This window comes from Jaculus jaculus, chromosome 8 (genome assembly GCF_020740685.1).
Source record: "Jaculus jaculus isolate mJacJac1 chromosome 8, mJacJac1.mat.Y.cur, whole genome shotgun sequence".
Taxonomy (NCBI): domain Eukaryota; kingdom Metazoa; phylum Chordata; class Mammalia; order Rodentia; family Dipodidae; genus Jaculus; species Jaculus jaculus.
The window spans coordinates 30,930,093-30,956,460 of NC_059109.1; the positions used below are offsets into that span (position 1 = coordinate 30,930,093).

Sequence of the window (26,368 nt, forward strand, 5' to 3'; positions counted from 1 at the left end):
AAGGGTAAAGTACCTGATAGTGACATTTAATGGTTTCCTGTTGGTTTGTCTATTTATTAGATGTTTTTCTGGTCTTATGGCTACTATTGAAAGAAGATGACTTGTGGTAAATCTAATGTTGTATCACATTTACCTAACTCATAACTGATTTTGTATTTTACTTGCACTTTTCATTGTCTACTTTCTAAAACACTGTAAATTTAATTCTCCTGTTACATAATTAAGAACAATAGAAGTATCAAGAAGCTAGACTGTGTAATCTCATGAAACCCTTAATTGACTTTCCTATTAGCTTTTCCAATTTCCCTGCAGAAATTGTTTCTATCGATATTTTAATTTCATGTGAGCTGAATGACAGGATATAAAAAGATTTCGGCAGATGGTTGCCACAAACTACAGGCATTTCAGAATTGGTCTACAAAACTCTGTAGCTTGGCAGTGTGGGGTAGAACATTTTACTGCCTGTTAATGCCAAAAGAAATCTGCCTGAAATGTGTGTTTTTCCATTTAATTTATTCTCTGACTTTATTAAGAGATACCAGATTTGATTTACTTGTGTCTAATGTATCCATAAAATTTAAATTCAAGACATTTCACAAGTCAGTGTTTCCTATTTGCAGTAACTGAAGTTTCATGACATCCAAGTAACTGAAGTTTCATGACATCCAAGATGAAATACTTGAAAATCTATTGATAGCTCTTAATATAGGTTTAAGTATTCTTTTTCAACAGGCAGCCTATAACTGTAGCTGGCTAGTGGCATGGTTAATAAGTGCATATCCTTATTTTTTTTTAGCCTGAATCTATACTTTGCATTCTTAATCGACATGAGCTTACAGAACACAGCATGAAATGATGCTAAATAACCTCCTTTGTAAGAGTATCTATTTGTAGCCCTCAAACAGAAAATAATGTTTGGGAAGCAATATTGTTGAGTTGAGAAGAAGCCTGCATCTCTTTTGACCCTGACAGATGCAACATGTAAAGAAACGGCTTATACTGACTGGATTTCGGAGATTCCATGTTTTGATTAAGAACTTACAAATTAAATTTACCTAGAGATTGAAAGTACAGAGAGTTTTGTTCTGTATTATTTATAGACCATGAAATTTGAGTACAGAAAACAGGAAAGAGTGATTTATATGAGAATAGAGGCACCAGAAGCTCCACTACGTGTCAAGACAATCAAATGATCATTGATGGTTAATACTAGCCTCTTAAAGTAATAACTTCTTTCTGCATTCCAAGGAAGGAGGAAAGCTTGGTGGAATTTTAATCTGGGTTTCCTGCCTGCTTACTCATGCTCTAATGGTGAGAATAGTGGTTAAAACTCTCAGAAAAAAAAGTCCAGTTATAATAATGACCCTAATGATGAGCACCATCAGTTTTCAGATGCTTATTTGTGATGCTTTTCCTAGAAATATTTATTTATTTATTTACATATTTATTTTTGAGAATTTATTTAGAGATAATGGGTATGCCAGGGCCTCCTGCCACTGCAAATGAACTTGATCTATGCACCACGTTGTGCATATGGCTTTATGTGGGTACTGGGGAATCAAATCTAGGCCTTTAGGCTTTGCAAGCAAGCCCATGAATCATAGACTCGTTGATAATTTTTTGTGGCAAACCCAACAGACTTGTCTTGTGTGTGTATGTGTGTGTGTGTGTGTGTGTGTGTGTGTGTGTGTGTGTGTGTGTGTGAGAGAGAGAGAGAGAGAGAGAGAGAGAGAGAGAGAGAGAGAGAGAAAATTGATGTGCTCTGGCCTCCAGCCACTGTAATTGAACTCCAGATGCTTGGGCCACCTTGTGCACATGTACCACCATGCGTGGTTATATCACCTTGTGCATTTGACTTACATGGAATCTGAAGAGTTGAACATGTGTCCTTAGGCTTTGCAGGCAAGTGCCTTAACCGCTAAACCATCTCTCCATTCTGGTTATTTGGTAATTTATAAACTGTGACATCATCTAAAGGTACTAGTCAAGAGGACAGGTTAAGTCAATAAAATTGTTTCATGAGACTCAGACTCATATATAATAGAAAAAGCTCCCTATATTTGTGTCCAGTGCATTGAGCATATAGTAAAGGTATATCAAAGCATCTACAAACAGTGCTCCTTCTTCCTTTTCTTACTACCTTATGATTGGAGGTGATGCTTAGTGTTCTAGTCCTCAGCTTCATCATCTGCATTTGATGAGATGGTGTTTGTAGTGAGGAATTCTCTGGATCCTTTGCCCCACAGACTCAGTAAATTCTGGTTGCTACTGCTGCTGATACTATATTTCATCTATCTATACATGCATACGTTTATACAAGCCTAATGACACAGAGACACTTCCTCACACAGTCATTTACATCTCCATACTCCCCTCCCTGAACTGACTTCTCCATCTATAATAAAATCTAAGCAGTCAAAACAATGTTCATACTTGACAGGTGTTTCTAGATATAGTGATGTCTTGAGCTGGGTGTGGTGGCACACGCCTTTAATCCCAGCACTCGGGAGGCAGAGGTAAAAGGATTGCTGTGAGTTCAAGGCCACCCTGAGACTATATAATGAGTTCCAGGTCAGCCTGAGCTAGAGTAAGACTATACCCTCAAAATAAAAAAAAAAAAGAGAGAAAAGAAAAGAAAAAAGAAAGAAACAGTGGTGTCATAGGGAAACCTGTTGGCTATATGAGATGGCCATGGAGCCTCCTGTCAGAATGTTCCTGTCACTGCTCAGCAGTTCTTGATTTGGTGGCAATAGTGCTCTGCAGTCTTGTTTATCCACTTGTGGTATTTCTATCAACATCTGCTTCCTCTCCTGCCCTCCCCTTCTCCAATGTACATCCTTGTCTTAAGCCACCTTTAACTTGCTCTCAGCTTTACTTCTTTTCTGTTAGCTGCAAAGTGTCTTGCCTGGTTTAATTTGCTCCTCGCTCATGCCCTTTCCTTCCTCTATCTGAATCAGCCTCTAAATGTGCTCTTGCAAGCCATGTTTGTGTCATCTGAGTGGGCACAGGGGTCAGGGCACACTCTCTTCCAGCAATATCAGCAAATTGGTTTAATTTCTGGAGCACATGTGGGTCGCATGTGTGTTGTTTTTTTATAGAGGAATAAATTAAATGAATGCATAGTGGAGGCTTCATTTATACAATTTTATGGCTTAGAGTGTACTTCATGGTGTTGTAGCCAGCATTTCTTTTTTTTTTTTTTTCTCTTTTAGTATGTGGCTTAAAGACATTTTTGTCATCAGACAGGAAACAGCTATTTCAAATTCTAGCAATATAAATTGAAATTCTGCATTTCTGACAATGCATAGCAGGCATAATGAGAGTTTTCTTGATAATTTTAATAATTGTAATGATGTTGCTGAATATCAGTTTACCTTTTTCTGATTGGATGGCTATAAATTGACACACATTTTAGTGCACATGTAGAACAGCGGAAGGAGCAGTTGCAAATAAGCTTGTCATTATATTTTGAATTTCTAGTGTTTATAAAATATATACCAACAACTGACTTGTCGTTACCCACTATTGCTTGAAAAATCACCTCGAGCTTCTTGGAGTAAGTCTAGATAGCACTTTTCATAATTAAAACAGAAATAGCTTCCCACCTTCTCTTGGGATCATTGCATTGTGAAACTGCAATTACATAACACTTGTGAAAGTAACTTGAAAATTGCATAGATTATTAATGACATATGCAATATTTTGAAGCATATTTTTGATAGAGTCACTTAAATTTTGAATAAGTGTCAAAAGTGTCAATAATGTAGTCAGGTTCATTGCAAACTACCCACGGGTGGTAAGTTCTAAAGAATGTGTTTCAGATTATACCTGAAAACCGTAATTCTTCAACACAGCTATACTTCACAGCAAGCAGATGAAAGAATAAAGATGAATTTTATAAGCGAGCATATGACAGAATACTTAGTAAGGAAACAATGCTGTGTGCATTTCTTTTCTTCAGCTTTGTTAACTGCAATTATAAGTCAGGCAATGTTTTGGGAACTTGTATGAGTATACTTGACACTTGATGTAGTAGTTGTTAAAAGTCTTAGTAGTTCTAATTCCAGTATTATTCTACCCAGAGAGAAAAGTACCCTTGTCGTGTAGCCACAGTACCTCAGGGACGGGAGATAGGTCCAAGTCATGGTGAGATCCATGGGCTCTTATAAGAGGATTCCCACTACTTTTGATTTTATATCCATGTCACTCACTCAAATTGGAAAAATAAACATGTTATTGATAAGAGTACAGAAATAATGTCAGTAAAAATTTTCAAAGGAATGTTTTGATTCTAGTCTGGAACACTGACAGCAGAGACACTGTCAGCAGTCAAAGCACCAGGGGACACAGCTGACCTTTGAGTGCACTCTTCATGGAAAGAATACCCTTCAAAAATAATTACTTCTTAGTCCTTTCTAAAATGGATATATTAGTGATTGAGCATTTGCATAGCATCTAACATGTATGAAGAATTGTATTTGACCTCCAAAATTCAAAAGAGAGGAAGAGGAGAAAGAAATAAAGGTCAGAGAAGGAGAAACAAAGAGCAAAATCTCCATATACCTGGTTGTAAATAAATATGAAATAGGAAATGTATATGAAACCTTGTGAATCTTGCTTTAGTCATTTTCTGCAGATATTTATATCATCACTGGTAGAAGTTATATTACTAATTTCTGATAAGATTGCTTAAGTATCACTATATTATTATGTACCTATATACAGTTGGGGTTTTTTTATTATTTTTATGAGAAAGAGTGAGAGCAAGAGAGAACTGTTGCACCACAGCCTCCAGCCACTGGAGTTGAACTCCAGATATGTGTGCCACCTTGTGTTCATGAGATACCTTGCACACTTGCGTCACCTTGTGCATCTGGCTTATGTGGGATGTAGAGAGTCGAACATGGGTACTTAGGCTTTGCAGGCAAGTGTCTTAACCATTAAGCAATTTCTATAGCCCAGGAGTGATAATTTTTCATTGTAGAAATCCTGTCTTATTTTACTGTGTTGAGACTATGGGAACTATAAAAAATGTATAATTACAGAACCTCTGTATCATGTTTTTGAACTTTGATAGTATGAATATTAATTCCTACACAATAAGTTGAGATATTGCTTATGGAGACAACGATGATGGGACAGGCATGCTTTATTCACTTTAAGTCATATTGTGCATTTTAACATCATTGTATATTACCTCTGTAATATTCATGTTACAGTTGCTAACCCAATATTGGCACATCTTGTAAAGCATTCAGCAAGTTACTCTTTTTTAATTGTTCTTATCTAAGCTTTACTGTTAGTATAACATGTTCTAAGGAACTGGATGTGTATTCTTGATCATGATGTCAAGTGGTAAATTCTCATATGTCTTCTTAAGTAACATTTGGGATATGAAAAGTAACAAAAATACTAGATCAGTTTGGTAACAATGCTGGTACAGAAGAAATATACTTCTTAAAATTATATGGTTCTATTTACATGGTAATAATAAGAGATTGCTAGATTGATAACTCTAAGTAACATAGTCAACCATGCATCCTTAATAAATATGAGAATTATTTAAAAGTTACTTCTGGGGCTGGAGAGATGGCTTAGTGGTTAAGCACTCGCCTGTGAAGCCTAAGGACCCCGGTTCGAGGCTCGATTCCCCAGGACCCACGTTAGCCAGATGCACAAGGGGGTGCACACATCTGGAGTTTGTTTGCAGTGGCTAGAAGCCCTAGCATGCCCATTCTCTCTCTCTCTCTCTCTCTCTCTCTCTCTCTCTCTCTCTTTCTCTATCTACCTCTCTCTCTCTGTCACTCTCAATAAATAAAAATGAACAAAAAAATTAAAAATAAATAAAAATAAAAGTTACTTCTGTACTGAACCTGGTGACTCATGCCATAATTCTGGTCACTAGAAGGCTGAAGTAGGGGTTTTCCATTGAGTTCAAGGCTATCCAAGGTTACAGTGAGTTCTAGGTTAGCCTGATTTAGCTTTAGACCATGTCTCGAAAAGAAATAATAATAATAATAATAATAATAAATAAAACCAACAAATTATAACAAAAACTTCTCTTGAGGATGTGCATCCTGTTTGCATAAGATAATTTCAAACCATTGAGTTTTAGACCACCAAGGACACCTTGCCCATCTAATTGCTTTGGTAATATAAACCCACTCCCATATAAGCTAATTGATTTCATAGTTTCTCATCTAATCATTCTTGTTCATTTTGATTGTTTCTTACTTTCTTATATATTCAAAAGGACAAAAAAATAGAAGAGAGAGGAGATGACATCCAATTTGCAAGTCACTTTTATGCTATATCATCTGGGAAAATGCCTACACAGGGCACCATGTATCCCTGTGAACATATGCATTTATAAATACCTCTGATAATTGTTAATTCAAATGCCTTGAAAATTACTATGTCTAGTAAATATTTCCTAATCATGTTAGTGGGATTTTCATTTTACTAAAATTAACTTGAATATGTAACATATTAAACTTATTTATTCATATAGACAAAGAATTATAGACATGTAAACAAGGGTGGAAAAGGGACTCTGTTTCTCTTTGACTTGACATTCAGCTTCACCAAGGAAATTCAACTTAAAAGAAAAAGCACTTAAAATTCTCAGAAGATACCTTGTCTTACACTGGTTAAGTCTTGTAAAGCCAAATAATCCCACTCCAGAGAGAACAGAAAACTGAAAGCCAGCATAGTTGAAATAAATCCTTCAAGATAAAAGAATTATATATATATATGTATATTCATATATATATAGTAGCATTCAGTGTGAAGAATAATAACTCAACCAAGAATCATACCAACATCCCTAAGAGATCAAAGAAACAGAATCCATGGGAGAAAAGGTCAGAATTAGATGAGACTGGGGCCATCTAGAATGTTAGCTTTTAGTTAGTATCTCAATACTCAACATCTTAACACAGAAAATTTATTTGCTAACATCTGTTTCATAGAGAAGTCAGGGACATCAGTAGTGATTACTATATATTCATTTATACCTCAGTAATATATTGTATTTTCAACATCAGTACTTGTTAATAAACCACAAGTCACTCAAGTCTTTGGGTGAATGCATGGTACTCCCTCGGAATACTGCCTCCAGTGAACAACATAGCATTTTCACAAAGAGAATCTTTCCAGACAGTGTGTCAGCTGTCACCTAAGAAGCTTGCCAGAGATAACTACTATCCAGCATACAGGACTTTCAATCACACAATTCCCCTTCTTTCTGTTGATTGTGATTTTAATCGGTATGGAAGTGCATTGACAATCAGTTTTCAGAACTTTCAAATGTGAAATAATATTGTGCTTTGGCTTTAAATGTATTGATAAGATCTTTTTTGCAGATTCAAGCAAATTATGTCTATTACTAACAAACTATAGCTCATATTTCTGATTTCTGTATAAGGTATAAACACATGGTAGATAAAACTCTTTATGAATGTTTTTATTGTTGTTTTGTTTTTAGTAACATATAATTGATCAAGGAAAATATTAGAGAATAATTATATGAGGTAATATAAATAAAACATTAGTTTTCTCTAGATATTCTCACAAAATATCCAAAAACAAATACCAAAAAATTATCTGTGTGCCTAAATATATACATAAAATTGCAATTGGTTCTAAATATGCAAATGGATTTAGATAAATACATGCTATTTAAAAAAAATATAACCAACAGGGCTGGAGAGATGGCTTAGCGGTTAAGTGCTTGCCTGTGAAGCCTAAGGACCATGGTTTGAGGCTTAATTCCTCAGGACCCAGGTTAGCCAGATGCACAGGGGATGCACACATCTGGAGATTGTTTGCAGTGGCTGGAGGCCCTGGCATGACCATTCCCTCTCTCTCTCTCTCTTTCTCTCTTTGTTGCTCTCAAATAAATAAATAAAAATAAACCAAAAAATTTAAAAAATATCACTAGCACATAATTTGGGAAATAGAGGAATTTTTGTGAGAAATATAGGAATAGTTTTTTAGTAGATTTTTGTTTATTTGTTTATTTTTATTATTAGATATGGACATATTTTGTACACAAAATTCACATGTTGGTACCATCCTTTCCCTGCTCCCTGCCCCTGTTCTGAAAAGGCTTTCCTCATTGGGGATGCAGGTCAACACCATGGGATTGTGAGTCATCCATTGTGGGTGGGGGAGTAGAGCTAATGTATTTATGCAAAATGTCCCAACTTGTGGCTCTAACAATATTACTGCCCCCTCTTCCACAAAATTCCCTGAGCCATGCTTGGAACATTTTAAGTCTACTTCAGTGATGGGCACTTAGGAGCCTCTGATTTGGTAGGTGTTGAGTGTCCTCGATATCTTTCTCACCTTTGTGTTGATATCAGCTTAACTAAGAAAGCAGCACTCTTGCTCATTTCCAAAATTCCTCTCTGATTACAACTGGGGCCAGGATGGAGTGCACTGGGCTGTATATCTCCTCAAGTCCAGTGCCCAGCTAAAAAAGAGAATCAGATTCTCCAACAGAGAGCGAAATGAGAACCAATTAAATGGGATAACCATTATTAATTTAGAGAAAATTAAAAGGGTTGAGACACTCCTATAATGTATGGTTAGTGGGAGCTTGACAATGGAAAGCAGAATCATTATCTGGATATGCTTCTGATTTGTTTCCCAGTTCCAGATATGGTTTCTTTTCCACTGAGCAGATTTGTTAGCCAATCCAAGAGCAGTTAGTTATCCACCATGGCTGTGTGCCACTATTACGCTTGTGTGAGCATTACATCAAGTTGTTTGCTTCTGAGTCACTTAGACTTTTGAATTGCTTGGGTGAATGTTGGCCACTTTCCCCTGGTACCTCATGTAGCAACTTCTAGCACTAGGTGGGCTAATTGCATGAGGACTAGCTCTCCTCTGGATTCCAACCAGGTCACTATGGTTCATGCCAACAGAGTTCAGTGTCTTCAGCAGTAGGGTCTTACGATTAACCTGTGGTGGGTAAAAAAGTACTCTAACAGAAGTCTGTTTTGTTTGTTTTGGGAGATTTAGTAGGTCTCTCTGATCAACAGCTCATTGTGGATGTAGACCTGGTACAGGAAATTACAGTTCAATACTAAGGGAAAAGAAAAAAGAAAAAGCCAGAGAAGAAAACAGGAGGAATTTGAGGTTAGGTTTCATCTCAGTCTCTCCAGGGTGCTTCAATACAGGGGCTCCCTCTAAAGTCCTCTTGAGGGTTCCACCTTTTGGTCTGACTTCTAGGATGTAGGACTCTATGTTACCAGTTCAATTGGGTTCAGTTTTGTTCCCCCCTCACCCACACACACACTTTTCCTTCCCCCTGACCCTACCATCCCTATTGGCCAAGCCTCAAGATGCTATACAGTTATGTCAGTAACTTGGGCTGATCCAGGTTAGGAACTGCAGATGAATGAGATCATGCAATGGTTGTCTTTCTGTGATTGTGTGAGTTCACTTAGAATAATCTGTTCCAAGTTCAACTGATTTTCTACAAATTTCAATGTGTCATTTTTTTCTTACTTCTGAGTAGAATTCCTTCTTGTAGATGTACCACATCTTACTTATCCATTCATCCAATGATGGGCATCTGGGTTGATTCCAGTTTTAGGAATTATAAATTGAGTAGATAAAAACATGGTTGAGTAAGTATTTCTGAACTGAGATGTGGAGTTTTTAGGGTAAATATCCAGTAAGGGAATGACAGGGTCTGTTGGTAATTCTATATTCATCCTTTTGTGGAGATTCCAAATTGATTTCCACAGTGGTTTTACCAGCCTACATTCCCACCAACAGTGAATAAGGGCTCCTATTTCACCACATCCTTGCCAACATTTCTTTTCATTTGATTTTTTAATTTTTGCTATACTTTCTGTAGTAAGGTGAAATCTTATAGTTGTTTTAATTTCCATTTCCCTAATGGTTAGGGATGTTGAACATTTTCTGAAGTGTGTATTATGCATTTGTAATTCTTCCTCTGAGAACTCCCTGTAAGTTCTCTGCCCCACTTTTGGAGTGGGTTGTTTGATTTTTTTCATTATTTAGTTTTTTGAGTACTTTGTAGATTCTAGATATTAGGTTTCTATAAATAGTATAGCTGGCAAAGATTTTTTTTCCCATTCACTGGGTAATGTATTGGCTCTGCTTGTGGTATGTTTGTATGTGCAAAAGCTTTTTTTTTTTTAGCTTCCTGAGATCCTATTGGTTGAGTGTTTGTTTAATTTCCTGGGCTACTGGAGCTTTGTTCAAGAAGTCTTTTCCCAATCCTATATTGTGGAGAGTGCTTCCTGTTTTTACTTCCAGTAGCTGAAGTGTTGCAGGTCTTACATTGAGGTCGTTAATCCATTTGGACATGACTTTTGTGTATGGCAAAATGAGTGGGTATAATTTCATTTTTCTACATATGGTCATCAATTTTGTCCAACACTATTTGTTGAAGATGCTGCCTTTTCTCCAGTCTACATTTTTGGGAACTTTGTCAAAGATCAAGCAGCTGGAGTTGCTTGCACCAAGGTCTAGGCCTTCAATTCTGTTTCATTGGTCTATGTTTCTGTTTTGATTCCACCACGGCTTTATAATACAGCTTTAGATCAGACATGGTGATAACACCAGAGTTGTTTCTTTGGCTGAGGATATGTTTGGATATCCAAGGCCTTGTGACATTCCATATGAATTTTGAGAACATTTTTTCAATCTCTGTGAAGAATGATGCTGGCATTTTTATTGGTATTACATTAAGCCTATATATTGCTTTTGATAGAATTGCATTTCACAATATTAATTCTTCCTATCCAGGAGCATGGGAGGTCTTTCTGTCTTCTCATGTCTTCCTCTATTTCTTTCTTGAGTGTTTTTATGTTTTCATTATATGGTTGTTTCACATCCTTTATTAGTGTTATTGCAAGGCATTTAATTTTTGTTGCTATTTACTATGGGACAACCTCACTGATTTCTTTCTCTGTGTATTTGTCCTTTGCATATAGAAAAGTTACTGATTTTTGTGCATTGCTCTTGTATCCTGTCACTTTGCTTAAGGAATTTGTCACCTTCAGAAGTTTTGGATAGAGACTTTTGGGTCACTGATATATAGGGTCATGTCATCTGCAAATAGGGCTAACTTGACTCCTTCCTTTCCAATATGAATCCCTTTTATTTCTTTCTCCTGTCTTATTACTTGGGCTAGTACTTCTAGTTCTATGTTGAAGAGCAGTGGTAAGAGTGAGCAACCCTATTTTGTTCCTGATTTCAGTGGGCACTCCTTGAGTTTTTCCCCATTAAGTATGATTTGGGCTTAAGGAACATTATATATAGCCTTTATTGTGCTTAAATATAAAGCCCCCATGCCTGTTTTTTTTCCCCAGTGTTTTGATCATAAAGTGATATTTTGTTTTGTCAAAGGCTTTCTCTGTATCAATTGAGATGATCATGTGGTTATTATGGTTCAATTTGTTTATATGGTGTAATACGTTCACCAGTTTCCATTGAACCATCCCTGCATCCCTGAAATGAAGCTTACTAGATCAAGATGGCCAAACCTTTTTATGTTGAATTCAATTTGCAAGGATTTTGTTCAAGTTCTTTGCATCTAAGTTCATTAAGGATCTAAGTCTATATTTTTCTTTTCTTATTGCAGCTGTATGTGGTTTTGGTATTAGGGTGATGCTAGCTTCATTGAAAAGAGTTGGGGAGGATTCCCTGGTCTCCAATTATGCAGAATAGTTTGAGAAAAACTGGTTTCAGTTCTTCTATGAAGGTTTGCAGAACTCAGCTGAGAAGCCATCTGTTCTTGGACTTTTCTTTTTGGGGAGGTTCTTGATTACCTTTTCAATCTCCATGGATGTGATAGGTTTGTTTAGGAGATTAATCTGCTGAGTTTAGTTTGGGTAGGTGGTATGTGTCCAGAAATTTCTTCCAGATTATTTAACCTTGTGGAGTAGAGGTTTTGGAAGTATGTCCTGATGATTCTTTCCATTTCATTGATGTTTGCTGTGATATCCTTTTTTATTTCTGATTTTGTTAATATGAGACATTTCTTTTCTATTTTTGCTTGATCAGTTTGGCCAGGGGTTTGTCAATCTAGTTTATTTTTCAAAGAAACAGCTCTTTCCGATTCATTAATTTCTGCTCTAATATTGATTATTTCTTTCTGTCTGGAACTCTTTGGGTTAGATATTTCTTTTTTTTTTTTTTTTCAGTGCCTTTAGGTGGCCAGTCAGGATATTGATTTGTGATCTCTCTCTCTCTCTCTCAATCATTCTCTCTGTCTCTCTCCCTCTTTCTCTTTGTAATTAAGGCAATTACGGCTATGAATTTTTACCTTATGATTGCCTTCCTTGAGTTCCATAATTTTGGTAGGTTGTGTTTTCATTATCTTTCAGTTCTAGAATTTTTACAATTTTTATTTATTTATTTTTCCATGACCCATTGTTTAAAAGTGTGTTGTTTAGTCTCCAGGAGTTGGTGTAATTCTTTATGTGACTCTTGTTAATTTCTAGCTTTAAAGCATTGTGATCTGACATGATGCAAGAAGTTACTTTGATTTTCCTGATTTTATGAAGGTATGCTTTATGGCCTAATATATGGTCGATTTTGGAGGAGGTTCTGTGGGCTGCTGAGAAGAATGTGCATTGTGTAGAGTTGAGGTGAAAGTTCTCTGGATATCTGTTAGTCCTAGTTAATCTATGATGTTGTTGAGCTCTATTATTTCTCTGTTGATTTTCTGCTTGAATGATCTTTCTATTGATGATAGAGGTATTGAAGTCTCCAAGTATGCTGGTGTTGGTGTTTATTTATGTTTTGTTGTCAAGTAAATTTTGTTTTATAAACTGTTGTGCCCCTGTGTTTGGCACATAGACATTTATGATTGTGATGTGCTTCTGTTGGATCATTCCTTTGATGAGTAAGAAGTGGACTTCTTCATCCTTTTGATTAATTTTTGTTTGAAGATACTATTATAGCAACATATGCTTGTTTTTTATTATTTGCATTTGCTTGGAATACCATTTTCTAACTTTTTACCACTGAAGATAGACAACTCCTCAGGTTTGGCTTTGTGTTCATATAATCCTAGAGTTGACCTTTTTTTCATGAAAAGTTTTTCTTTTACCATCTATTATATGGCATTCTTTTACTGGGTAAAATAGCTTGGGTTGGAAGCCATAATTTTTCAGACTGAAGTGTTCTATTTCAGGCCCTTCTGACTTTCAGAGTTTCCCTTGAGAAATCTGATGCTATTCTAATGGGATTACATTTGTTTGTTGTAAATTGCTTCAGTCTTGCTGCTTTTAACACTCTCTCTTTGTTTTCAATGTTAAGAGTTTTAACTATGATGTGCCTTAGAAAGTTTCTTTTTTGTTCCTGCCTGTTTGGTATTCTATGGGATTTTTGTATCTGGATGGGCCTCTATTTTGCAAGATTCAGAAAGTTTTCTTTAATAATTTTGTTGGGTATATTCTCTATGCCACTGGTCTGAATTTTCTCTCCTCTTTGTATACCCATGGTATGGAAGTTTTTTTGTTGTTGTTGTTTTAGGGTGTCCACAGTTCCCTCATATTCTGTTCACTTGACTTTTTTCACTTAGCAAAGTTTTTGGCCTCCTGATCTATTTCTTCTGTCTTATCTTTCAGGTCAGAGGTTGTCTTCCACATGAGTAACACTGTTGGTGGATGGTTCTAGAGAGGTTTTTATAAGTTCTATTTGATTTTGTTTTCTGTTGTGTTATTTTGAGAAATGATTTCAATTTGAATTGTGATATTCTTGATGCTTCATGTAGTTCGTTCTTGCGTGTGATAAAGTCTCCATTAAGCTTAATCAACCAGTTGTTGAGGTCTTCTATATCTTGACTTGCCTTCAATTTATTCATATCTCTTTGGAGGTTCTATCTAACATTTTCTTCAATCACGTTAATCCTACTGTCAAAAGCTGAACACTCTAGGAAGTGATTCTGTTCAATTCCATTGTTTTATTGTTGGTTTTTTGATAGTCTGCTTGAGTTCAGTGATTTTTTTTTTTTTTAAATCAGGGTCTCATTGGTTCTTGTGTTTTCATTTTGGGAATGAATTTCTGTTGATAACTCTATGATTTTGGTGAAGGCTTCCATAATGGGAGTTAGGCATCCTTGGTGAAGATCTCTCAGTTTTCTGACTTCTGTTCGCTTTTATTGGTTGTTGTCTTGATGTTGTCTTGAATTTAAGAAGACTATTTTATTGAGGAGGAAGCAAGTTTTTGTCCTATGGCCATTTCGCCCTCTGACTCAGGTGAACAGGGATGTTGATACCTAATAGCCAGTCAGGATACCAGAGCAAATGGCATGATTCCACAGTGTATACAGGGGCCAACCCTCCAGAAGCAAGGTACAGTGGGACCTACCAAGACCAGGGGACTAAAAGGAGCAAGGGAACAGTGATCTGGCCTACTTCAAGGACACAGACCAGTGCAGGCAACCCAGATTGGGAGGGGGGAGGAGCCCAGATACATTGGTTTGTACTACTCATTCCAGACCACCATGCCTGCACACACACTGACCTCCCAACAAACTCAGACAGTGAAGGTGAAAGGAGCACAAAAAATGTGTCAGGCCTAATCACTCCAGACAGCCATGCCTGCCTACACACTGTCTGTGCAAAGAACTCTGAACAAGGAGGTGGGAGGAGCCCAGAAATGGGTCAGGTCTATTCACTCCAGACCACCATGCCTGCCCACACATTGTCCATGCAAGAAACTTCACAAAACTGGTTTTAAAATGCATGTTGTGTCTTATTGTGATAACATGCTCATGTAAGAAGAAATGACTATACTAGATATCCATAAGTATGTCATATTCATACAGCTTAAATCAGATTGTTTCAGTCTTTCTACTTAAGTCCTGTTTGTTAGAGCATGTCATTCTGTTTGTTCATCTTTAAAAACTTGCAGAGGGCTCGTAAGAATGGCAGAGAAACACTAAACCCCATCACTTCACATTGTTAACAACCTCCCCTAATTGTTCTAATTGTACAGCCCTTCCATGCCCCACACAGGAAGCACAGGTCCCCTTTGCATACTGCTTATGATAATAGACTTGATTATTTTTTTAATGTGATGGCTTGATGACTTTCTACTTTAGTTTCTTTTAGATTTAATAATACAGTGAATGTGCCTAAAAATAATTTGCAATATAGAAGTAAATTTTAAAAAAATGTGTATTCTAAATGGAAGATAACTGTTAAAAACTACCCTGTACATTAGACCTGAAAGTCTTATGAACTCACTGGTTTCCATTAAGAATTCTGACATGGCCATTAGAGGATCTCATGGAGAATGAACATCTTGTTAAGTTTTGTACAGTCAGATTCTGACATGCTCATGAATGACTCGACTATCATTTACTACTCAGGTTGTTTTAATATAAGCTGCTCTACCTTGGTTCTCTCATGTCTTCCGTCACATTTCAGTTGCATTTTCTAGTCCTCATTTGACTATTTAATATCATTTGAGTGAACTAGGAAGATAGCTCAGTGGCTAAAGTCATTGGCTTAAAAAGCCTGCTGGCCTGGGTTGAACTCCTCAGCCAATTACATAAAACCAGACACAAAAAGTAGTGCAAATAAAATATCTTATGTTCCTTTTCATCAAGTGACCCTGGTATGCATGCATGTACATACATGTATGAGCGCACACACACACACACACACACACACACACATTAAAAACATGAAACCATTCACATTTTGAAAATATTTTCCTGATACTTTTGATATAAACCCCAATCTATTTATGTATTCAACTGTTCTACTAACTGGTTCATCTTCTACAGCTTTTGTTCTCTTTCCAATTTTAAGCAGTCAACACCCATAGATATGTGTGCATTCATATTCAAGTATGAAAATAGTATATGGTCACTTTCAGGCTCGTTGTAGCATTTGAGTTCCTTCATATTTGGTAAAATGGGATCAGAATGTATTTAGCACTAGCGACAGATCTAAAATACATATAAGATAATAAAGGTGATTAGGTCTAATGCCAAAGAGCCAAAATTCACCTCAGAATTCTGGTCTTCAGGTTTAAGAAATAGCTAAGATTCACACTTTGCAATTCAATCACATGCACACCAGACCAACAGTAACAGCAAAAATGGTTGTGTGGAGCTGGAAAGATGGCTTAGCTGTTAAGGGGCTTGCCTGCAAAGCCAAAGGACCCAGGTTCTATTCCCTGTACCTGCATAAAGACAGATGCACAAGATGGCACATGCATCTGGAATTTGCTTGCAGTGGCTAGAGGCTCTAACATGTGTATTCTCTCTCTCTTTCTCTCTCTCTCCAGTAAATAAAATAAATATAATTTTTAAATGGTGATGTGACACTCACTGATTGCTTTCTGTTGTTTGTTTGTTCTCATCTAGACCCTGATGCTTGAGAAGGGCCACACACATACAGCCTGTCCCGGTCAGCTCTGGTTGCCATAACAAAATAGTGTGCTTTGGATGGCAAACACAATAGAAATGCATTTTTCAATTATTTGAAACCAGAAATCTGAGATCAGGGTGTCAGCATTGTTAGGCTCTACTGGGGCCCTCCTGTGCTTGCAGAAAGCCTCTTTCTCAAAACAGTAGCAGGGGTTGGTGCATGTGCAAGCTGTGTCTCTATTTAAAAGACTTTTGAGTCTATCATCAGAACATCACCCTCTTGACCAGATCTAAACCTAATTTCCTTCCAAATATCCTGTTTCCAAATGCTAACACATAGGTGGTTAAAGATTCAATATAAAACTGGGAGAACACAATTCAGCAATAGCACCACCACCCCTTACATATGTGCTATCAAGGAACTTGGAGCTCCAAATTGTACATCTATAGTCTTTGCTTAATTTCTGTACTGGTCTAATTTTCCAGAGTACCAGAACAAAAAACAATGGCAAAGAAGATAGCTGGGAGAATGATGAAGAATGTGAAACATTAAATTATGTCCATTTTGTCATTTGCATCACATTCACCATTTAATCTCTGATGATCCCTCAACCTTTCATCATTCATCAAAATGAAACTCAGAAAAAATATATTTGGTCTGTTCTTGACACATTCAGGGCTGCTTAGAAGTCAGCATTACTCATGGAGGAGGCATTAGTGATATCCAATCTGACAGTGAGCATAGTGCCTGGCTAACACCCTGTTTAAGTTTGTATAAGTTGTTTCAATGTACAGTCATTTCAAGTTACATTCTTATGCTTAGGAATATGTACTACCTCCACCATATTTTTCTATGGCTTGACTGAACATTTCATTTGTGTGTGAATAATTTTGTGGCAGTGTGAACGTCTGGCCCTATAGACTCAGGTGTTTTATTAAAGGAGAGTCTGCAGCTCCTAGCAGGCCGACTCCTGCCATAGGGGTGTGTCACTAGGGGTGGATCAAGTTACAGCCCAAAGGTATGAAGAGAGGTTTGAATTCTGGTTGGGATGTGCACCACTGTGTTTTTGGTGTTTGCTGGCTCTTTTTTTTTTTTTTTCTCTGTTTGGACCTATGAAAGGGAGCCAGCTTCTGCCATTGATGGAAATTCCCCTAGGTCTATAAGCTTGAAATACATTGTTTCTTCCCATAATCTGTCTGTCTGGTTGGAGTTGTCTATAACAATATTCTACTGTCTAGATGTACCACAATTTCTCGATTTACCAGCAGAGGATATCTTATCTATTTAAACATTTTGGTACTTATTAATAGAGCCACTTATACACATCTAATTTCAGATTATTGTATTGATATGATTTTTACTTATTTGGGCAGAGAACATGGAGATAGATAATAATATGATAGATAGATCATATGGCAAGAGTATTGATCTGTGAACAGTTAATTTTTTATTTGGTGACAAAATACCCATCCAGAAGTAATTTATAGTAGTAAAGGGGTTTAATTCAGCTTACTCTTCCAGAGGGTAGATTCCACCATGGCAGGAAGAATATGGCAGGAACAGGACGTTTGTGTCACCTTGTCATATCAGCAGACAAGAAGGAGAGGAAGAGCAGCCAGCAGAGTCAGGCTGTGATTCAAGGTTGTCTTCTCGGGGACACACTTCTTCCATCAAGGCTTCACATACTAACGGTTCCATAACCTTCCCAAGTAGTTGTTCAAACACATTAGGCTGGGGGGGGTACATTTTACATTCAAATACCCCAAGTATGGGCAGCTCTTAAAAAAGGATCAAACTCTCAAAGTGTTTGTACTATTGTATTTTCCCACCAACAATGAAGATTTCCTGGTGTTTTACATTCGTATTAACTTTTGGCATTGTAATGTACCTTAATTTTCTCAATTCTAGTAGGTACATAGGTGCTACTCATTATTTCAAATTGCATTTTCCTAAGAGTATATGATGTAGAATAACTATTCTTATTTGCCATCTGTATATCTTCTTTACTGAAGTGTCTCCTGAATTCTTTTATCAGTCCCATGTATTAATTAGGTTGTTTTTATTACAGAGATTTTTTTTTAAATTTGTTGTATATTGAAGATAAAAGTCCTTTATCACATAGGCTTTTGTAATTTTTTTACAAGTGTTGAGTTGCCTTCTCATTATCTTGAAATCTTGACAGATATTTTCATTTATCCTTCACCACTTGTCATACCACTTCTCATACTCTAATTAGTGTTTGTTTTTCTAAAAATGTAGAACTTAAAGTTGCTTTATAATTCCTTCTAGTACTGCTTCACAAAAAATATACTATAACAATATTCTAAGTAAGGACCAAACAGATATTGTAATAATTAGAAAGTTTGGTTTGTGTCCCATAACTCTAGCTGTGTTACAAATAATGTAGAAAAATAATATTAGTAATTTTGTGAGGGCTAACTTCTCTGTCTTATAAACACAAGTTTTCCTGTATGAACTTATCAGTATCAGTAATTTAAAAGCAATATAGGTGCTTAGATGAGCTCAACTGGTGAAGTGCTTGCTTAGCATACTTGAATCCTGAGAAGTAGATAAACTGACGTGATTGTCAACATTTATAATTCTGTTGTTCTGGAGATAGAAGTAAGAGAACCCAAAGTGCAAGGCCATATGCAGCTCCATAGTGAGTGTGAGGCCATTTTGGCACACATGAGACACTGTCTCAAAGCAATATAAGCAAACAAGATTTCATTAATATTTACAGATTTGAAAACAAGACTTTGTGGAATTCAAATGCTATTGTATCCTCAAATTATCTGAGTTGCAAGCATCAAAGAAAATTCAGTTTCAATTTTTTTTTTTTTTTTTTTTTTTTTTTTTTTGTGGTAGGATCTCACTCTAGTCCAGGCTGACCTGGAATTTCCTATGTAGTCTCAGGGTGCTCTCAAACTCATGGCGATCCACCTACTTCTGCCTCCAGAGTGCGGGGATGAAAGGCATGTGTGACCATGCCTGGCTAGTTTAGAATGTTTAAAAATAGTTTTATTTATTTGAGAGAAAGAAAGAGAGATAATGGGCACACCAGGGCCTCTAGCCACTGAAAAAGAATTCCAGACACATGTGCTACCTGAGCTTCTGGCTTACATGGGTACTGGATACTCAAACATGGGTTCTTATGCTTTATAGGCAAGCACCTTAACTGCCAAGCCATCTTTCCAACCCTAAGTTTAAAATATTTTAATTTTGAGGCAAGCCCAACCAACTGGCCTTTTTTTATGTGTAAGAGTGAGGGAGCGAAAGAGAGAGAATTGGTATTCCAGGGCCTCTAGCCACTGTAATCAAACTCCAGATGCATGTGCCACCCTGTGTGTGTGTGCTTTGCATGCTCATGTTGCCTTGTGCATCTGGCTTATGTGGGATCTGAAGAGCTGACCATGAGTCCTTAGGCTTCACAGCCAAGTGCCTTAACCACTAAGCCACCCCTCCAACCCCAGTTTAGAATTTTTAATGCCCATGGTTATATCTGTAATCATATGGGTATCTTTATCACATTGATTTCTTGTTTAAGAAGATTTAGAGGCAATTAGCTTATTGGAAAGCAACAGTTCTATGTAAAAAGAAAAAAAAAGTATTAATTGCATACCTATTCCAATTAGAATTCAGTAAGGCATGTGTGTCATGTGCTCAACAATTTGCCAAGAAAATTCTTGCTTTACCTTCACAAATGAATGGTTATTAATTGAATAACTGCTCAAATCTGACACAATTACCTAAATTGTCTGAGTACGCAGAACTGATCCTGAGGTAGTGGCTAATTTGGTAGTTTCCTACCCATTCCAAGTCAGTTGCAGCTATGAAGATGGCTCAATGCCAACATTTAATTTTGTCTAATTTTCTTTTCTTTCTGATTTTTTTGAGGTAGAATTTCACTTTGTAGCCCAATGGATTTTGAACTCCTGAGTCCTCTGTCTTGATCTGCCAAGCACTGGGAATATGTATCTCCACACTCACCTCTGTGTGTGTGTGTGTGTGTGTGTGTGTGTGTGTGTGTGTTTTATTACTCTAGGTAGTGCCCTCATGTAATTTTAGAGTCTGAGGAAATTTCAGGTCTTTCCTTTATGGTCTCCAAGCATTGCAGGCTTCGTAGAGTTGAATCTTCATTCCCATGCTTCTAGTGGTTAAGATCACAATGCTAAATGTGTGGCATCAGGACCCCATGGAATCTCAGTGGAGAGTATTTAGCAGAAAAAATAGTCCCTCACTACACCCCTAGGTAACCTATCAACACCTGTCATTACCTGGCACCTAAATGCAAGTACAGTGATCTTAATGTGTGTTTGGGCAAAATGCCAGCATACCAGATGGATAGAACAATGTGTGGCTGTGAAATTATGCATATACATCAAATATGCAGAGCGGGACCATAAGCCCTTTCTAGGAGCACCTGAGCATCTGTCTGAGCACTTTTTGGGCACCAATTACACCAAAAGCAGTCACAATGGGAGGGCTTGTCAGAAAGGTAAAAGGGAACACTCATAAATATTGTGAAAATTGTAGGATGAATTTATCTGATCAATGAAAAGAAACAAAAAATATTGTGATTCATTTATTATAACTTCAAGTAATAATTTATAAAAAACTGATTTCAGTATTAAAAAGGCAAAAGAATAGAAATTTACAGAAAAAGCATTTTGCCTTTTCCTTCCAGAACACTCTAAGCTTCTTTGGGTGTCCATCTCCTTTTCCTCACACCTCACCACACACAGGAAAAAGTAGTTTTAAGAGTTGGAGAGATGGTATTTCAGTTAAGGCGCTTGCCAGCCATGCCAAAGGACCCAGGTTTGAGTCCCCAGTACCCAAAAAGAGCAAGATGCACAAGGTGGTGTATGCATCTGGAATTCCTTTACAGTGGTTACAAGCCATTGTACACCCACACCCCCTTTTCTTTCTCCCTTTTTTTTCCTATCTCTCTTTTTCTTTCTTTCTTCCTTTCTTTCTATTTTCTTCCTTCCTTCTTTTCTTTCTCTCTCTCTCTCTCTCTCTCTTTTTCAAAATATTTAAAAAGAAAATTAGCTTTCCCTTTCTGCTCCAATCTGTGTCAAACAAATTTTTCTAAGCTCTAATTCAAAATATGGCTGTGCATGACAGCCTCCAGGGGTCTTTCATATTTTCTCATTAAAAGTGATTTTAGACTAGTTGTATTTTTTTTTCTTAAAAATCCTGATTATGGCCTTTACGTTAACCACTCATAGTTTAATATTCAACCTATCTTAACTATTTTTAATTAGAAGACTGATCAGTTTAATCATAATAAAGAGTATATTGAAATAAACACCTTCTACCACCATTAATATGAATGAATTTACCAAAATTCTCAGCTCCATGACCTTAGGAACCAGATTTTGTCAGTACGCTATACTTTAGTTTGTGTCCTTGAAGAAACAGATGTCAAATGGTACTAAACATGGGAAAACTTGATTAGTGAAAATGCTCTTGTTTTAGAAGGAAAGTAGTGACAAGAGAAATAAGGAGGGATATAGCTATCTTGATATAATATCTGATGCCAAAAAGGAAAGGTGGGATGCTTCCTTGGTGAGATGAAGTTAAAAGCTAGTTCAGCAATGTTGTAAAGGAGTTCCTGAGGCACCGAACATTCCCACATCTGATACAGTATACTTGCATTAGCATCTATGCACCTTTAGTCATGAGTTGAGAGAAGCATTTGGGTAGCTTGGCCTTGGGAGCAATAGTATAGGGTAAAGCAATTGGAGTTCTTGGTCAATGTCAAGTGTCATTTCTTGTCTGCCTTGTCTTAGTCACCATAAACCTAGAAAATGATTCCTCTTTGGAAAGAGCATTCAAGTTATGCCCATAAGAATTTTTGCTATGTAATAACAGTAATGATTTTACTTGTATTTAGCATTATCCTTCAGTTGGATGTGGTGGCTCATGATTTTTTTTTTAATTTTTATTTATTTATTTATTTGAGAGCGACAGACACAGAGAGAAAGACAGGTAGAGGGAGAGAGAGAGAGAATGGGCATGCCAGGGCTTCCAGCCTCTGCAAACGAACTCCAGACGCGTGAGCCCCCTTGTGCATCTGGCTAACGTGGGACCTGGGGAACCAAGCCTCGAACCGGGGTCCTTAGGCTTCACAGGCAAGCGCTTAACTGCTAAGCCATCTCTCCAGCCCAGCTCATGATTTTAATTGCAACACGGGAGGCTGCGTTAGAAAGATTGCCCTGAGTTGAGGCCAGCCTCGACTACAGACTGGGTTCCAAGTCCACCTGTCTTGAGTGAGACACTACCTCAAAAACACACCCAAAGGAAACCTCATACAGCATAAAACAAAAAATAAGAATTATACTACAGTCTGAATTTTATACTTCTGAGACCAACAGAGTTTTTTTTTTTTTTTTTTTGTTTTGTTTTGTTTTGTTTTGTTTTGTTTTTTGAGATAGGGTCTCATTCTAGCTCAGGTTGACCTGGAATTCACTATGTAGTCTCAGGGTGGCCTCGAACTCACAGTGATCCTCCTAACTCTGCCTCACGAGTGCTGGGATTAAAGGAGTGCACCACCACGCCTGGCTCCAACAGAGTCTTTTTTACGCAATAGTCGCATTCTAGTACAACTGGGTTAGTGAATACAGACACTTAAAAAACAAGTTTAATGAAAAACTCAAACTGTTTTGATTTCTGGTATTACATTGAGATATATTGACTTCCAACTGAGGTGGTACCTAGCCCAAGATATATACAATAACAGTCCACCAACTTTCCTCATCTGCATAGGAGGTTAGAGATTGGAAGTCTATGTCTCTTCTCTTCTCTACTGACTAAACCACCTTTGTCTTTAGTAGCTTTGTTCAAAACAAAGCACTGTTCATAGTCTCTAAAGTAATAATAACCAGTCACCTCTTATCCTGAGAAAAAGATGTCTGGGATTTGCAAGATGATCTTTCTCATTTCCACCAGTTGACTGGTGCTGAATGGTTTTGATATGTGGGGATTCTGATGAGGTATCTTGTGCTCCAGAAAGCTGCTCTGGATTTCCCTACCTGGTAGCATAAGATTTTACAGTGGGAGCAAGGAAATGCCAAAATACACAAACACTTTTCCATTCTCTGTTTATGTCACATTTTACTGTAGTGTTAGCTAAAGTGTAAGTGGCCAATTTCAGATAAACGTTGTGGGAACTTTCCTTTTATTTTTTTTAAACTGTGACCACTACGTGGATCTTTCCCCTCCTCCTATATTCATCTGCCACTTCCTTCCCCTCCTGCTTCTTCCTGTCCTTTATAATTATTCGTTGCAAGATCATATCTGTATACTAACCTTCATACTAATTGATACCACATCTGTATTCTAACCTTCACACAATTTGAGACTACATCTGTATTCTGACCTTTCAAATTCTGGCATGGAAACATTTATTTTTAAGGTTCACTTTTACATATACTACATTCATATGCAGTTTCTTAGACTTTACCTCACCCTCTGTGGCAAACCACCATCTGCCTATCTCTCTTCTCTTTTGTTTTCTAATTCGTAGGGACCCTTAGTAAATATGAGATTTCTTCAGAAGAAATCAGGAGAAGATACAGTTACCTCTTTAGAATAAATTACATTACATTGGGAATGTTTTGTTTGGATGCTTGGCTGCTTGGTCCAAACAGTAGTAGCAACACACTGCAATCTGATGCTAATAAAGTAATAGAGTGCTTATTCTTCACTTCAGTTGGTGCTTGAATGTGAAAATTAGGCAGTAGAAATTGAATAATATATGACTTGTAGGAACTGTAATTTTCTACTGTATAGTTCTGTCAGCTGTGTTAAGCCTATTATCACTATAATCAGGTACTGAGGATAAACATGAAAGCAACATGTTTAAAATAAGAAAATAAGTGCTTTGGAGTGACTAGCACTTTTGCTTATAATCACTGCAGTTTTTGGAGCACAAGGTAGATATCCTATGCTAGAATTTTCACATACTGGCTGAAACCCCACCAGTCTGTATGCAGCGGTGTGTGGTTGATTATATATTGTTTGTTTTATATCACTGTGACATAGTCATGCATTGTGGGAAAGCTAAATGAACTTTGCTTCCTGCTGATAATATACTGACTTAGACTCATTTCTTTTGGCTCAGCTTCTAAAAATACTTCTGGTGTTAGTCAAGCCCTGTATTTCTCTCCATCATTAGAAAATCTACCAGGTAGATTTCTCTTAAACACAGTAATACAAAATAATTAATGAGATTGGCTAATTGCTACAAGTAAAAAAGTCTTACTCAGTAGCCCAGGCTGACGTTGAACTCTCCTAACTAAATCTTTGGAGACCTGGGATTACAGCTTCAAACCACCACAGCCAGCGAAGATCAAGCTCTGGCTATTGGCTAAGAAGCTGTTTTCTTTCTTTCTTTCTTTCTTTCTTTCTTTCTTTCTTTCTTTCTTTCTTTCTTTCTTTCTTCCTATTTCTGTTTTTTTTTTAATTTTATTTTATAGTACTTGAGATCAAACTCAGGTTCTCACACATGGTATTCAAATATTCTACCTCTGAGCTATATCCCCAGCCGTGTGTGTGTGTGTGTGTGTGTGTGTGTGTGTGTGTGTGCCCTAAGAATCCCCCAGACTATCTGTTTTATATCCTCATGTTTTTGCTTTCTTCTAGGACTACAATGATGAAATCCGTCAGGAACAACTACGTGAATTATCTTACTTAAATGGTTCAGAAGATTCTGCCCGTGGCAGAGGTATTCGAGGCAGAGGGATCAGAATAGCTCCCACAGCTCCTTCAAGGTACATTAGTCCTCACTTTAACTAATTAATAACAAAGGACAGTGGCAAGCCTGTGATGTCCTGGTCTTTCTATGTCATGATCACTAGCAAAGAACAACAGTATCATCAACACTCACCACGATAAAAATCAAAAGACCACCGAATACTTAAATAGTGAAAAGGAGCTTGTGTATTAACTCTTTTAAACGAGGTGAGAAATTGAGGTGAAAAAAGTTAGATGAAAATATACCTGTTATTATATAGGTCATCAGATTCCAGAATTCATGAGGGTTTTCTGTATTCTTCTGTCTTTTTTAAACTGGAAGGACTTTGTGCACATTTTATCTATGTCGCTAATGGTTCATGAATTGAAAGAATCTTGCCAGGCAAGAAGTTAAGTTACATATATAGTCATCATGAAAGAAAGCCATAAGTTCACCTTTTACAGATTGATATCTCAAGTATATAAAGTATTTGGCTTTGTAACATACTTGATGATAAGAGAGAATCCTATTTGATTTTTTGCATTTGGCAAAAAAATGAAATCTTTATGTTTTAGAATTATATAATTCTAAATTTATATTATATAAATATATTATATAAATTATATAATATATAATTATATAATATATTATATAAATTATATAATATATTATATTATATAATTCTGAATTTGTCAAGATTTCAACAGAAGGACAAGAAAATTCTCATAGTTTTCACATACAGCCTGTGTGATTCATTTGCTCTCTTCACTGTTGTAATTGACCTTTAAATTTATAAAGGATGCAGGTCTAGAATAATATCTTATTGATCACATAGATATTTCCTTAAAAATACTAAAATATTCTGAACATTTAATTTATGCCCCAAATATTTTAACTATTACTATGAATATGCCCTTTTTTAAACATTTAAGTGCTACTTCAAAAATTTATACACTGTAGCAGAAAATAGAGTTAGAAATCAGAGAAGCAATTACCTATGTGTAGGAAAATGTGGCCATTCTGAAAATTAAATTTAACTATAAAAGATAACTTGAAATTTTGTACCATTTATTTTTATAATTTTGCTCTAAATTTTAAAGTGTACTACTCTGCTTATTGATAAAAAAATTAGTGTCACATAATGTAGTATTCTGACACATATTTTACTTTTTTTGAAGAAGGATGTCATGTATCCTAGCTGACCTATAAACTTAAATGTGGCTGAGGTGACCTTGAACCTTTATGTTATTTA

At 36.6% G+C, this 26,368-nt stretch overlaps 1 protein-coding gene across 12 annotated transcripts in view; it reads left to right on the forward strand.

Moving 5' to 3' along the window:
- Khdrbs2 (KH RNA binding domain containing, signal transduction associated 2) overlaps positions 1–26,368 on the forward strand; it is a 502,543-nt gene that overhangs the window by 252,166 nt on the left and 224,009 nt on the right. For all 12 annotated transcript variants that reach the window (XM_045156384.1, XM_045156386.1, XM_045156383.1 and 9 more), the window contains exon 5: positions 25,026–25,153. In XM_045156384.1, the coding sequence (XP_045012319.1) occupies positions 25,026–25,153 (128 nt within the window). The remainder of the gene's footprint in view (positions 1–25,025; positions 25,154–26,368) is intronic.